Genomic DNA, 15,349 nt, shown 5'->3' on the forward strand with positions numbered 1-15,349 from the left:
GGGCGGTGGGAGTGGGCGACCGATGCGTTTGGAAAGAGGCTGAGCGTGTGTGTTTGGGCCCTTGCAACGGTGTATTTGCAGAGAGGGGCTATTTGTGTTGGCGAGAGGTGTGTGTTTGTGTTTGCAGGAGGCGAGTGACTCTGTGTGTGTGTATTTGTGTTTGAGGAGTGTGGGGACGGCCGGGAAAGGTGGCCGGGCTGTCACTCAGCGATCAGGTTGACAGGCGCTCCCTCATCAGGGCCAGGGAGCTCTGATTGCAGATTCGAGGAAACAAAATAGCAATTGTAATTACGGGGCTTTGATAAGATAAAGGAAGGAGCAAGCCGGCCGGGAGGCGAGTAAGAGCAAGGGAGGAGAGAACGGCCTGCTGGGGCCCCGATGGAGTATTTACATCTGTCATTCACGGGGGTGTGTCCTCGCAGTACCCGGCGCCTGATGCGGGGGTGTCCCTATTGACACCCCCTCCCCCATCTAGGGACAGGGACTTTTGGGGATATGAGAAGAATCTCCTCAAATGGACGAAGACCCAGTTGGGGGAAGTTCTCAAAATGTAGAGGAATTCTGGTCTGTATAGGCCCCCGGGGTAGAGGTTAGGGTGTGGGACTCAAACCCTGATTGATGGTCCACACGTTTAGGCCGGGGATGGCCCATCTCTCGGGGAGAGTGAAGAGGGTGGATTAAGATCATTGAGGTTCAGCCCAGCATCTTCAGAACCTTTTGGGGGCTCCAAACCAGGGTTGAACTCTGGTCTGAGCCAGGTGCTATAGTCTCCACCCCCCACTCTGGGGAAAGGCAGGTGCCCAGAGTGACTCAGGTTGTGACTCCAGGACTACACACGCTAAGGATGGGCTGGATGATGCCCTGACCCCTGCTTGGGTCCTGCTTCTTGCTGTTCTCATCAGACTGTTTTCAGAGGGCTGGTCCCTGGTGAGAAGACCCTTTTCATCTGCTGCCTCTCATCTCTCCACTTATTTATTAATGCATACAAATAATAAACATATTCAAGGGCCTCCTATGTGCAGGGCATGAGGTTAAGATGGTGAATATTTTGCCTGCTTGAATTAGTGTACCTGGGGATGTAGACACCCAACAACTTCTAAGACAGAGGAGCTCAAATGAAGGAGAAATGCTGGTCTAGGCAGTGGGTACTGGAGCCCACTTCACTTGTCTTCCCCCAGTGCCCACCTCCCAGTGGGGTTGAGAGGAGATGGTGCAGACAGCCTTTAGCAAATACAAGTGCTCAATAAATGGTGGTGCTTATGATTCTTATCTGTTGGGAGGGTGGTGAAGGCAAGGCCCCGCCTGCACTGAGGTCTAAATGCTCAGTCAGTTTCCCCATTATTCATTCATTAAATACAGAATTGCAGAACCCTGCCCTGCTCTCCTGAGCTAGTAAGATGTGGTCCTTGCCTGGAGGTCTGGGTGGGAAAGAGCCACTTGAGGGAACAGACTCAAGTGGGTAACAGGTGAGCTCAGGGAGTCTGCTTCTCTGGGGAGGGATGAGATCTTGGGACAAGTCTCCTGATTCTGTTTCCCCATCTAGACCTTGCTCAGTATTAGCACTATGGCTGGGAGTGGGAAAGGCAGGCCACAGAGAAAGGGGAAGAACTTGGCTGTGCTGCCTCTGGTCTCTTGGTTTCCTGAGGCCATCCCAGCCCCTCCAGCCCAATCCCCAAGGACATGGGGGCTGGCAGTAGGGCAGGGGAGGTCTTGGGCAAGGGCAGCAGCTGGGCAAAGCATCAGTGGCTCCACCTGCTCCCCAGAATTTTCTGTCTCAGGGCATCTCTGCCCACCCAAGCTGCTCTCAAAGAAGCACCACACCTCGCGGGTTCCTGAAGCCCCTGGAGGAAGCAATGGGCGGCTGGGAAAGGCTTAGACAACTCACTACCTTCTTTGATACTTTCCCCTCCCCCAGGGTTGACAAATCACCAGTCCAAGTTTACCACACAGTAGGTGTGTAAGTACCTGTTCATTGCACAAATAGTGGGACTCTGAGCGAAAAAGACTAGGCAACCTGGATCTAAGTCTCTTTCCCAGGAAAAGCAGCTGAGGTTATTTTGCGCCCACTGCCTGCTGCTTTGGGGAGAGCATGGTGGTGGCAGTGACTGGGGTTTTCCGTATGGGTGGGCTCTCTCCTTTTTGGGTGGTGTGGTCAGGCTTCAGTCTAGCGTGTTGGGGGCGGGAGGTCGGGGGGCGGACAGGAGCAGGGGTGATGGTGATAATGAGAGCAGGAAGCAGGAAAGGAGATGTTCCTCGATCTCAGGGCCTTCTTGGTGACTGAACGATGCAGGAGAGACCGGCAAGGCAGGGTACTCAGCAGGAAGATGGGAGTGGTTGTCGGCTCCCGGTCGCACAGGCACGCACTGCCAGAGGAAAGCGCACAACCGTTCACCCCAGAGTTAGAGGCTACTTGCAGGCGGCAGCCCCAGACAGACAAAGCACACAGTAGGTGGCTCAGAGAACCGCTGTCTAGCTTGAGGCTTAAGCGGACCGGGTTCCACGGTGGAGACCGGGCGCCTTCCCACTCGGGCGCCCGGGGGGTCCAGGAAGCCCCAGCAGAGGGTCTCGGGACTCCACGGGGTGGGCGGCCCGATGGGCCCCCATCCCCGCGTGCCTGGACCCCAAGAACGCGCAAGGGGACAAGTCCGGGATGCGGAGAGGCGCCCAGACGGGCCGCCCCCGCCCCTTGCAGCGGGTCCCCAGACCCCTCCCCTCACCCAGACCCCCAATCCCCGACCCTCCGACCGCCCCGCCCCGGTCCGCCCCGCCCCCGCCCCGGGCTGCGTCCGGGCCCCCGCTCCCAGCCGGGGGCTGCGGGCTCCGGCCGCCCGCCCCGCGCTCCCCCCTCGCGCCCGGTGCGGCGCCCCCCGCCCCCACCCCTCCCCCTCCCTTCCCACTTACCCACCCCCCCTGCCGGCCCGTTACCCTCCCTCCCGCTCCGGCTCCTCAGCAGCCAGCGGCCAACGGCTCCGGCTGCGGCGCAGAGGCACTCGGCGCGGCGCGGCGAGCTCGACATTCCCTGGGTCCCGCGGAGCCGCGTCCCGATCGCCCGGGCTGCCACCCTCGAGCCCCGCTCCGCCGCCGCCGCCGCCCTCGGCTCGTCGGTCCGCTGCCTCCCGCGAGCCGGCGAGATCCCGCCGGGGCTGTGCGTGCTCCCCGGCCGCGCGCCATGGGCAGCCCCCGCTCGGCGCTGAGCTGCCTGTGAGTACCGCCGCCCCGCGCCCCCGGCCGCGCGCCCGCCCGCCCGCCCGCCACTCACCCCGCGCCCCTCTCTCCCCGCCCGCTTTTGTCTCCCACAGGCTGTTGCACTTGCTGGTTCTCTGCCTCCAAGCCCAGGTAAGGCGCACTGCGCCGGGGCCGGAGGGGCACGCCGGGGGGCGAGGTCGGGCAGGCCGGGGCAAGGGGACTGACCCCGCGGCCGCGCGGCGGGCTGGAAGGGCTGGGAAACATCTTAGAACTGCAACCCTTAACTATCCGGAGGAGGGGTTAAGGACCAGAGAGGTAGCGCCGGCCTCAGGTCACACAGCCTGTGAGCGGCGCGCGGCTAGAACCCGAGGTTTCGGAGTCCGGCGCTGTCTCCCACGCCTCCCAGCCAGGTGGGGGTGGTTGGGGAACTCGGCGGGCAGCCACTCCCGGCCGCGCCGAGGAAGGGGGCATTCGGAGCCAGGGGGCGTTCGATGTCAGAGGTCCGGTGACTGCCTCAGGGACCCGCTCCGCGGCTCTTTGGGGAGACTTGGCGGCGGGTCTGGCCGAAAGATCAGGTGCCCGGGTCTTCTGTGGTCTCAACATTTGCTCCGTGAATTTGTCTTTATAAATGTCAGGGGTCGGGCCGCTCTGCCTCCCGACTTAAAAGCGCCCTGCTCTTCTAGGAAGGCCCGGGCGGGGGGCCTGCGTTGGGCAGGGAGCTCGCTTCCCTGTTCCGAGCTGGCCGGGAGTCCCAGGGTGTTTCCCAACAGGTGGGTCCAGATCCTTCCCCATCCCGGGCGCATCCATACTAGACTGGGTCTGTCCGACTTCCTTGGGTAGGGTGGGGGTGGTCCGAACTGGCATGTTGGGGGGACCCCAGCCCCTGCCGGCTGCCTGGGGCAGTGGAGGGAGGTGCCGGGTGATGGGGGCCACTCGGGCCCCTGGGCAGGGTAGCATTATAATGGCGTGTTGTGTATTTTTCAATTTCCTAAAGGTAACTGTTCAGTCCTCACCTAATTTTACACAGCATGTGAGGGAGCAGAGCCTGGTGACAGATCAGCTCAGCCGCCGTCTCATCCGGACCTACCAACTCTACAGCCGCACCAGCGGGAAGCACGTGCAGGTCCTGGCCAACAAGCGCATCAACGCCATGGCAGAAGACGGGGACCCCTTCGGTAAGGAGCTACACTGCACTGGGGTTAAGGTAGTCTGCGGGGCGCGCCCCTCCTCCCCAGGCTGGCCTGCTGTGACGGGACCCAGCAGTCGCGTCTGCGCTGAGCTGAGGCCTGCAGGCTCCCCAGCTCAGAAGGGAAGGAGTTAAGCCGACAAAGCATCTTGGGGGTCAGCTGGAGAAGAGAGGGCTGGGGAAGGGACCCTGGGGAGTACTTGGCCCATAGGTGCCCTTTCCCTGCCCAGCAGATGAATGAAGCCAGGAATCTCCCTTTCCACCTCCCCCTCTCATACCCCTCCCCACTGCAGGTGGAGGCAGAGGGTTCAGGGGGAGGGGGCCCAGGTTTAAGGGAAGCTCTTGAAAGAGGATATGTCACCAGGGCCCACAAAAGCAGAGTGGGAAAGAGAAGGGAGAGAAATCCCCTCAACTCTCCCAGGTTTGGGGGGCGGTGTACTGCGAACCTTAAATACTTTGATCAGGAGGGTCAATTACACATGGGGACTAGGCTAGGAAAGGGGCCTTCCCCACTTCACTTGTCCAGGAACCCAGGCGGTTGGTCAGAGCGGGGCTCCTGGCTCCCGGTGGGGTGGTGAGTACAGGGAGCTACTGTGGGATGGAGAGGCTGAGGACTGATTGATTTCTAAAACATTCAATATTCCTGCCTTGAAACAAGGCCAATTTCCAGAGTCCTGGATGTACCAAGAGAAAAGCAAGTCCTCTGGGCGGCTGGTGTTGTTTTTAGAGAGCGATTATTGTGAGTTTAAAAACCTTTAAATAATGACCAAGTTAAACAAGCATGAAAGGAGAGGGGAAGACTCTATTAAAATGTAATAAAAAGGTGAAGCATTTTAAGAGCTAAGAAGAAAAATGAAGAATGATATAAAACAGAAAAAGAACGAGCCTTTTTTTCAGATGTGGAGTTTGAAAGGAGTTGCAAGTCTGTAAATGTTAAAAAAGAGGTTCAAGATTGTTCTCTATGAATCTCTGGAGAGACCCCCGCGTCTGGCAGAGCGATTAAAACTCTTCTTACTTTCACCTTTTTTAACATTTCCTGAATACTTTCTCCTCTTCTCGAGCCAGTTTGGGGGATCGAGTATGTCTCGCTGCATTTTTTCTGCATCGACGTAGCTGACTTCCCTTCAAAGCTGGAGAAGGAGACATAATTTTCCTGGGATAAATCTGTCACTGGGGTGGAAGAATAGGTTTGAAAATGTTAAGCTTTCCAAAAGCCCGGTCGGGAAAGCCGCTGTAAACTGCCGCCCCAGCTCCCCAGCTCCATCCAGGAAGGAGAGTGGGGGCTTTCTGCAGTGGGGGTGGGGGTGGCCTGCCCGGTGGCCGAGCTCCCCTGCTGGGCTGGCAGGGCCAGCCTGCCGCCCCTTTGTCCCTTCAAACTGGCTGCTCGTTGCCCTTCTCAGCTTCCAAGGAAAGGGAATGAATGCCTGGCTCCTCCTGGGTTTGCTCCATTGGAGCAAATGGTCCAGCATCCTCCGGGTTTGGGGAGCGAAGAAGACGCTAAGCTGGTCATGGGGGGATTCATCTTCAGACATCAGAAGTCTGATGCCCACTTCTCTTCTTACAATTATATGAGGCTTCCCAGGTTCCCTGGTCCCTGCCTGGTGGGCAGGAGCAGGAGCTGGAGGGCCCAAGAGCAGAGGCTTAGGGTGTATAGCCAGGACAGGTAGAATCTGGGGAGAATGGCAGAGAAGTCTCAGGGGCTTCCTTATGGGTCCCAGGAAGGGACAGAGGGCTCCATTCCTGTCTGCCTTGTTTGGCAGACTCCCCTCTTCTCCAGTTGATGTCCTTCTTAGCCCTTAAAAAATAGCTGCTCCTTGCCCTGAAAAGCAGAACAGGAAAGGGATGGGCAGACTGGCTGGATCCAAGAAGAGCTGGGTGGGAGGGGAGGTGACAGCTGCATTTCCCTGGCTGACTTGGAGCCAGACTGGGGACTTGGCTACTGGGTCCCAGCTCTATGCTTCTGCAAAGGGAGGCAGGCAGTCACAGGCTGGGCTGTGAGGGCTGCCTTGCTGACCTGTGCCCATCACCTCCCATTAGTTTCAGGGTCAGAGAAGGTGCCACCTTGTCAGAATAAGCTGGGAGGTAGCCCTGGGAGTCACCAGACTTCTTTGTCAAGGAGGGAGAAGGCTGAAGGAGGGAGGGCAGGAGACCCAGCCCCTTTGGTTCCATCCCAAACAGCTAAGTCGGTCCTCACTCTCAAAGGGAGGAGTTGTACAGAGAGTGGGCAGGGGCCAGGGCTTCTGTGGCAAGCTGGCTGTCTAAGGGAAGGGGTAAGAAGGCACAGGATTCAGCTCCCTGTCTCCTGGCTCTTGAGTGAGAGGCAAGCACACATGATTTTCTCTTCTCCTCCCCTACAGAAAGTGTTTGCTCACTGGGGTAAGAAGCCCAGTGCTGCTAGAGGGGGTGCAAGAGAAAAGACTATTGAATTACTGACTTCTGAACACTGGGGCTGGGGTCTGGAGTGACTGGGAAGTATGGGGAAGAGACAGTATCCTCCTAGCTGGTGTCTGAGTTTCTAGGAAAGCAGCCAGCCATGGGCTGTGTGTGGAGGGAGAGCTGTCCTCATCCCTGTCACCTTTGCAGCAGAGCCGGGGTGGAGGGTGGAAGATGTGGGGTGGGGTGGAGTGGGTTGGGGTGGAGGGTGTCGGGGGGTGGCCAAGGCTGTGGGTTGGAACCCGAGGTATCAGAAGCAAGAGAGAGTGCTTTTATGTTTGACCTCAGGAGTGGAGGTCACCACTGCACCTGGATGTTTGTAATAACCTGTGAGGCACGTGCATATAATATTTTGAACTGGAAGAATCCTCATAGATCTTTTGATTGGTAGTGGAATTCTAGTCAAATTAAATTTTACTTGAAGCCTCAACACAAAAATCATTGCTGTCTGATTATAAAAAAGGGTCTTCAGTTTGATGGCTCTAAGACCCCTCTGCATAAACCAGTTCAGACACCATGATCTCATCCATTCCCCCTCTGTAAACCCAGGCTAGGGGCCTGAAGCCCAGAAAGGGGACTTGACCTTTCCAGGGTTGCACAGCATATTAGTGGTTGGAGCCCACAGCCTGGGCATCTGGCCCTTGGAGCAGCTGCTTCTGGGATGGGCCAGCTGGGGTAGGGACATGGAGCACTGGAGGTCAGGAAGCTGCCAATAACCACCCCCACCCCACCCCAACCTTTCCTGACAGCAAAGCTCATCGTGGAGACAGACACCTTCGGGAGCCGGGTTCGAGTACGAGGAGCTGAGACAGGCCTCTACATCTGCATGAACAAGAAGGGAAAATTGATTGCCAAGGTGAGGTCCTAGAAAGAAGGGAGGGACTGGCTAGGGCCTGGGGAGCAGGCTGGGCTGGCTGAGCTCCTCCAGGATACCAACTAAGTGGGCAGAGAGGCAGAGGGCCACCTTGGGGTTACCTAATGATTGGGTGGGGGGTGGAGGAGGTGAGGGAGGAGGTAACTGAGAGATGAAAAGCTATAAAGGCAAAGGAGGAAGAAGGAAGGCTAGGGAAGGGGCTGGGGAGGGGGTGTCGGTAAATTCCATATATCTTTTTAACAAATCACCAAATTGCTTTGCTATTATGTCCAATTACATGGTACCAGCATTTGGAATGTTCAGTAAGCCGAGGGCCCAGCCCCTCAGCCGAGCTCTGAAATGGCCCCATTAGTCACGGCTCCTCTCCAGCCTCGAGCTCCCCGCTTCCCTGGCTTCTGGGGCCCGGGGCTCAGCATCTCCTCACCAGCCTTCCCTCCCCCATAGGGTGGTGGCCCTGGGGCTGCAGGTTAGCGTCCTGAGATGGCTGAGGTGGGCAGGTGGGGAAACGGGTGCTAGCAGCTTGGGCCAGACTGGTGGGCAGGAGGCCAGGGTGGGCAGGGGCTGGGCCCCCTCTCTGCCCCTCTGTGTTGGGGCCCAGCCCCTCTGTAGACAGCCATGTGTCACTGCTACCCAGGAGGACAGGAAGTTGCCGGGTGGGCTGTGAGTTGTGAGGGATTAGAGAGCGGGTGCCCACCCTGCCATCTGCTGGGGTGCCCACCTGCTGTCTGGGGCCGCCTGCCCTCTGCCTAGGATGGGAGGGGGCTCCGGACAGAGCCGGGTGACACCGTGTCTGCCCCCCACCCTGCAGAGCAACGGCAAAGGCAAGGACTGCGTGTTCACGGAGATCGTGCTGGAGAACAATTACACGGCCCTGCAGAACGCCAAGTACGAGGGCTGGTACATGGCTTTCACGCGCAAAGGCCGACCCCGCAAGGGCTCCAAGACCCGGCAGCACCAGCGCGAAGTCCACTTCATGAAGCGGCTGCCCCGCGGCCACCACACCACCGAGCAGAGCCTGCGCTTCGAGTTCCTCAACTACCCGCCCTTCACGCGCAGCCTGCGCGGCAGCCAGAGGACTTGGGCCCCTGAGCCCCGATAGGCCCTGCCGGCCCCTCCCCGCCGCTCCCCGCCCAGGCTTCCTCTTTGCAGGAGGAGGTCTGCGCTACTGAAGGCTGGGGAGGAGCCGGGAGAGCCCCGGGCTCTAGTTGTGGATAATTGTTTGCTGTTGGGTTTTTTTCTGTTGTTGTTTTGTTTTTTTTTAAACAAAAGAGAGGCTCTATTTTTGTATTCCACTCAGCTGTGGTGTCTGACTTCTTCACTCTCACCTAGGCTGGTGAGTGGCCTAGACTGGGATTCTGGCGGCGGGGGGTTTCCTGAGGGTGGGGGGCCTTTTCTCATTCCTCAGAGGCACTCCTGGGACCCCAGCAGCTGCAGGGCAAGACTGCTAGACTGTCGGGCTCCACTGTACCCCTAGGTGGGGGCAGAGAGGAAAGGGACTGGAACTTTAGGTCAGGTCTTTCAAGAGCAGGTGTCAGTAGAGGATGGTTGTATACTGCTGCTGCTGCTGCTGCTAAGTCACTTCAGTCATGTCCGACTCTGTGCGACCCCAGAGACGGCAGGCCACCAGGCTCCCCCGTCCCTGGGATTCTCCAGGCTAGAACACTGGAGTGGGTTGCCATTTCCTTCTTCAATGCATGAAAGTGAAAAGTGAAAGTGAAGTCGCTCAGTCATGTCCGACCCTCAGCAACCCCATGGACTGCAGCCTACCAGGCTCCTCCATCCATGGGATTTTCCGGGCAAGAGTACTGGAGTGGGGTGCCATTGCCTTCTCCTGGTTGTATACTAGTTGCTATTAAATGACTGAAATATTTATTTAATTGAATTAAAAACGTGTGTTGGAGAGTGGGTCCTGCCGGGGTCAGGCCCCTCCCCCTGTGCTGCCCCAGGTGGCAAGTGGCTGAGACCCGCAGCGAGTCAGGCAGCAGCTCTGACTGGAGCTTCGCTTCCACCTAAGGATCCACACCTGTTACTGGAGGGGCTTTCCTGGAGGGGCAAGAAGAGGTTCTTAACTGGTCTTAGGGCCTCTCGGTCATGGACTCTTAATCGAAGTTGATGGTAACACTTCCCCAGGCCATCTCTGGGTCAGAAATGATGACTGTGCTAGGACTGGAGCTAATCATGGATTCAGTGGGTCCTTTAAAAAGCACCTTTCTGTGTGCCTTGGTGTGTGTGGGAGACAGGTCAGAGATGCCTGCTCTAGTTCTGAGTATCAGACTCCAGAAGATGCAAGAAAAGAGCAACTGCCAGGGTCCAAGGTGGGGGTATGTTGTGTGGGGGCGGGGTGGGTGGGGTGGGGCACCACAAAGCTGGTGTTGTCATTTGCAATCTGAAACAAAGTGTTCACTTTGGGATATTTAGTTAGAAAGCTGTGAAGGTGCTGAGCAGAAGGTGCTGAGTTCAGATGTTGCAAAAGAGCCCAGGAGACTGAGGTCCAGGGAGAGGCTGCCAACCTTGGAAGACCAGGCCTAAAGGGAGATGAACTGGGATTGTGGGGAAGGGAAGCTACAAACCTAGAGCAGAACTCTAGTTTGAGCAGAACTCGAACTCTGGGCAGGAGGAGAAGCAGCAGGTGCTATGTCAGAAGGACGAGCCTGTGAGGAAGGAAGACCAGGTCATGCCATGGCAGTGGTAGAGCAGGTCATTCAAAGCAGGGTAAGAGAATTGGCCTGTGTGGGTGGAGGGGTGAGTTCTCAGAGGTGCACCAGTGAGATTGGCATCCCACTACTCTGAGCAGAGCCCAAGCCCAGAGGCAGCAGATCTCCTGAGGTCAGAGCTGGCCCAGCCATCATAACTGAGGCCTCTCATTCTGGCTACTTATGCTGCCCTCTTCGGGCTGGTCCCACAGCCCAGTTACTGGACCAGTCCAGAAACCTCTTTCTTCTGGGTCTCGGTTCTTTGATGCCTTTGGTTGGAGGGCAACCCAAGGCTTCCTGACCATGTGGGTCTCTCAGAGTTGCCTCTGCAAGTCCCAGGCTCAGGCCATCCAGGTGGATCAGGAATCCCAGGGCTCAGTGGGAAGCCTTGGAGTAGAGAGGCTGGGGTACCATGGGGCCTCTTCAGACCTGCTATGAGGGTGCAGGGTTCTGGATAGAGTAGGTTTCTCTTAGTGCACAGGTACCAGGGGCGTGGAGACCTCTCTTCCAGCTCCCTCAGCTCTTAGTGCCTCCCCTTCTGCTCTATCCCCTCCCCTCCCCCTTTAATTAATTCTGGGTGAGCAGCCTGGCTTTATTGTGCAAGGAGCTGGGGTCTCACTGTGGGAAAAGTCACACCTTCTGAGCAGCTTCTGATGCCATGCAAATGAAGAGACCGTCCAGGAAACGCTTTCATCTGCACGGCCGCCTGTCCAGCCCCCAGCCCAGTGATTGCCCACATTTCATTTGTTTGAGAGCAATTCCTGGGGGAAACCACAGGGTGGGAGGGAGTCCAGGGGGTGGATGGAATGCCAGGCTCTCCCTGCCTGTGATCCTGGGACGAGGATGGGCCAAGGTGGTCACCAGCTAGGCCAAAGCTACCCTGAAGCCCCCTGGCTAGGGATGCCTGAGTGCTCCAGGGTTGTGAGGTGGCACTGTGCATGGTTGTGACGAGGGAGAAGTGGGTTGTCCAGAGAGCTGGACCTGCCTCCTGGAGAAGGGAGAGATGACTGGTGGAGGAGTAGACGTGGACAGGAAGGTGGTGATCTGATCCTTGAGGTGGCCTGGGGCTTTGGGAAGGGGTTGACTCCCAGCAGGACCCCTGGCAAGGGACCCTGGGAAACTGATGCCAGAGCAATGAGGGCAGAGATGGGCCAGAGCACCCACCACCTTGTTTATCTTTGCATTGCTGCCTCCACAGAACCCTCACTAATAGGGTTTTACAGCCCACTCAAGCTGCAACTGGCCAAGAATCAATCATTACCGGCACTTAGTGGTTTGATAGTTAACAGCCTGAACTGAAGCCAAACTGGTTGTTAACTGTGATAACAACTGATTTCAAGGGGTTATTGCCGGCCCAATATGCTCAGCCCATTTATTTCGGGGAAAACAAGCAGGGAGCTGTTGCAAGGCCCAGAAAAGGGAGGAGGAATGGGCTTTTCCGCAGCCAAAAGGCCTGATGCTGTCTCGGAGTGGGTGCTGGCTGTGAGAGCCCTGGGGCCTGGCTGAGGCATGCGTGGAGGCCTGCCAGCCAGAAGTCACTGAGGATCTATGCATGGGTCTGGGTGATCCCCTCAGGTTCCTCCTTCTTTCCAGCTTTCACCTCACCCTGATTCCCCATGTCCCCTTTCCTCCTCTTCTTACAGCAGTGATCCCCATGAGGCCCTCACATGGACAGCTCTCCATGAGGAGAAGCCCAGGCCTAGTGGCCAGGCCTATGATTGTCCCCACTCAGCAGGCAGGGCTGGACCTCTTTACCCATTCCTTCCTACCTGGGGCTTCCAGAGCCTAGCCCAGTCCAAGCTAGAACTTTGCCTTTCATTTCAAAGCCAGTATTGACTCCACCCAAGTCTTGACTAGAAAGGATACATGAGAGGCCTCTCCCCTCACTCTGCCAGGTCTTGTCCATCCCCACCTGCTACCCTCAGCTGAATGGCCACCGGTGAGGCTATGGCCAAGCATCCTTCTAGAAAGCTGCTGCAGCAAAGGACCCCAGGAGTTCCCCACCTTCTACATATAGACAACCTGAGACCCAGAAGTCACAGAGCCAGCGTGAAAACTAGTATGAAAAAGTCAGGTTTTAACTCCCAGACCCAGGCTGCCTCTTGAGGTCTGCAGGTCTTTCTCTAATTCATTTATTCCAGTCACTATTCATTGAGTGCCTATTATGTGCCAGGCTCTGTTCTAGGTAGAAGGGACAAAGCTGGAAATAAGAGACAAACCTCTGTTATTATGGAGCTCATAGTCTAGTAGGAGGGTAGAGGGTGGGGTAAGAACAGACAGTCTATAGTTTATCAGACCCTGACAACCACCACAGAGAAAACCAGAGGGAATGCGTGTGGAAGGCCGGCAGGGTCATGACAATGTTAAGAGGGTGGTCAGAGAAGACCTCGCTCAAAACCTAGTGCTTAGGCAGACACCCGATGGCACTCAGACCTGCACCTATCTGGGGCGGAGCCATCCAGGTGGAGGGGCCAGCAAGCACAAGCTTTGAGCATTAGGGGGAGAGGAAGGAGGCCTGTGGGGCTGGAGCAGAGTGAAGGCAGGATACAGGTACACGTGTGGAGCACAAGTGTAGTGGGGCAGGAGGATGACGGAAGCCGCGCTGAGACGTACAAGAGGTGGTGGTGAAGGCAGGTCACATAGGGCCCTTGAAAAGACTTTAATCTTTAGCCCGCATGAGACAGCAAGCCACCGGTGGGGTTTTGAGCACTAGAATGACACGACCTGAAGTTTTAAGAATACTTTTTATTCGGGTATAGTTGCTTTACCATGTTGTATTAGTTTCTCCTGTACAGCAAAGGGAATCAGCTATGTGTGTGTGTTAGTCGGTCAGTCTGGTCCGACTCTTTGCTACCTCCATAGACTATCGCCCGCCAGGCTCCTCTGTCCATGAAATTCTCCAGGCAAGAATACTGGGGTGGATAGCCATTTCCTTCTCCAGGGCATCTTCCCAACCCAGGGATTGAACCTGGGTCCCCTGCATTGCAGGCAGAATCTTTACCACCTGAGCTACCAGGGAAGCCCCTATGTGTATACATATATACCCTCTTTCTTATATTCCTTCCCATTTAAGTCACCACAGAGCATTGAGTAGATAGAGTTCCCTGTGCTTACACAATAGGTTCTCATTAGTTATCTATTTTAAACATAGAATTCATAGTGTATGTATATTGACCCCAAGCTCCCAATTCATCCCACCCCCACCCCCTTCTCCCTTGGTATCCATATGCTTGTTCTCACCGTCTGTGTCTCTGTTTCTGCTTTGTAAATAAGAGACATGACCAGAATTAAGTTTTATTAGTAATAAGATTACTTTGGCTGCTGTGTTGAGTATAGATGGTAGGGGGGTAAGGGATATTAGTTATGAAGTTTTTGCAGTAATCTTGGCAAGAGATGATAGGGGATTGGAGGTGTTGAGAAGAGGCTGGAATTTGGGACTTTTTTTTGCAAGTAGAGAAGTGCTGATGGATGTGGTTTGTGAGAGAAAAAGAGGAGTCTAGGGGTTTCCAGAGTTTCTAACCTGAGTGACTGAAAGGATGGAGAGGCCCTTTATTGAGATGGAGGAGATTCTAGAAGGGGATGATTTTGAGAGAAAAGGAGGAGTTTAGTTTTGGATATGCTAAGTCTGAGCTGACTAGATAAATATTCACGTGGAGGTGATGAGCAGGCAGTTGTATGCGAGTCTGGAATTCAAGGGGGAGGTCTCATGTGAAGATATAAAGTTGGGAGTATTCAACACACAATTTTTGAAGCCAGGGGATAGAATGGATTTCCCAGGGAGTGAGCATAGCTAGAGAAGAGGAGAAAGCCAAGTCTGAGCTGCGGTATCCTCCAAACATTTAGAGGTCAGTGTGAAGGTGAGAATCAGCAAATATTGTGGCCCGTGAGGTAGGTGGGAGGAAAACCAAAAGGGTGTGTGTCCTGATGAAATAGGTAGAGCACAACAGTTTCTGAGCCCAAAGCTTTAAGTGGGGTTTGGATAGAGTTTTTTGTCATCCACTCTCTCACTTCCCTCCTATCCCCGACCAGTCACAGGGCCAGGAGAAAGTGGCCAACCAACAAGAGGGTGTCGGTTTCACCTGGGGGTCTCCTTGACTCTTCTTTTGGCCTCCCACTGCCTCTCATCACACTGCCGTTACCTCCTAAACACATCTTAGAGCTAGCCCGTCTACTCTCCTGCTTATCCGCTGCCGCCTCCCTGCTCTAAGTCATCATCAGCTCTTATCTGGCTTACGGCAACAGCCCCCTAAATGCTCTCCTTGGTTCCTCTCATCTCCCTTCACAATCTTTTCTGTACTCAGTAACTAGAATTTCCAAAACACAAATCTGATCATGTTACTTCTTCCATATCAAGAATTGAATTCAGACTCCTTTCCATGGCCTTCGTGGTCTCCACGCTCTGGCCCCAGTCTATCTAGCCGAATGACTTAACCTTTCTCCCTCTCACCCACTGCATCCTGGTCACACCTCCCACTAGCTTCTCAAACAAGCCAGGCTCCCATCTGCCTCAGAGCCTTTGACTGCTGTTCTCTCTGCTTGGAATACTTCTCCTCTAGGTTACTGGAGGGTTTACTGCTCATTATATAGGTCTCTGCTGTCCTTCTCTGCTTTCTCTTCTTTATTACACTTATTACTATCTGACATTCTCTTGTGTTTTATTTATTTACTCACTTTTGGCCAGCCTATTCCTCCCAGGAAACCAGGGACTTTGACTCAGTTCATGATGAATATCTACTGCCTAGAACAGTGCTTGGCACATTGTAGGTGTTCACTTAACATTGGTTGAGGCAATCACCTAATAAAGTAGGAGGAGATGTGGAGGCTGTTGAATGGAGAAGGTGGGTTGGGGGTCCTCTGCATCCGGGACTTGAGTCAGGATTTAGGAAATGCCTGAAGGTCAGGGAGACCTGAGGATGGTCCTGGGACGGGTGACCCTCTGAGGCCATCTGGACATCATAGTCCTACTAAAGAGAGTCC

General features: G+C 55.5%; 1 protein-coding gene across 1 annotated transcript; it reads left to right on the forward strand.

The window, feature by feature from the left end:
• The first annotated feature begins 2,592 nt into the window (after positions 1-2,592).
• Positions 2,593-8,970, forward strand: FGF8 (fibroblast growth factor 8). Its single transcript, XM_027528983.1, has 6 exons — positions 2,593-3,336; positions 3,527-3,796; positions 3,870-3,956; positions 4,181-4,361; positions 7,555-7,661; positions 8,488-8,970. The coding sequence occupies exons 1-6, from the start codon at positions 2,593-2,595 to the stop codon at positions 8,776-8,778; spliced, it is 1,680 nt and encodes a 559-aa protein (XP_027384784.1). The 3' UTR covers positions 8,779-8,970.
• Positions 8,971-15,349: the final 6,379 nt, after the last annotated feature.

This window comes from Bos indicus x Bos taurus, chromosome 26 (genome assembly GCF_003369695.1).
Source record: "Bos indicus x Bos taurus breed Angus x Brahman F1 hybrid chromosome 26, Bos_hybrid_MaternalHap_v2.0, whole genome shotgun sequence".
In the NCBI taxonomy this organism is placed as follows: domain Eukaryota; kingdom Metazoa; phylum Chordata; class Mammalia; order Artiodactyla; family Bovidae; genus Bos; species Bos indicus x Bos taurus.

Bases quoted from the DNA above. Each gene is read 5' to 3' on its own strand.
- FGF8 (XM_027528983.1), top strand. From the start codon at position 2,593: ATGGGCCCCCATCCCCGCGTGCCTGGACCCCAAGAACGCGCAAGGGGA. The intron at 3,337-3,526 runs GTAAGGCGCACT...CAGGTCACACAG, and splicing joins TTCTCTGCCTCCAAGCCCAG to CCTGTGAGCGGCGCGCGGCT. The intron at 3,797-3,869 runs GTGAATTTGTCT...CTGCTCTTCTAG, and splicing joins GTGGTCTCAACATTTGCTCC to GAAGGCCCGGGCGGGGGGCC.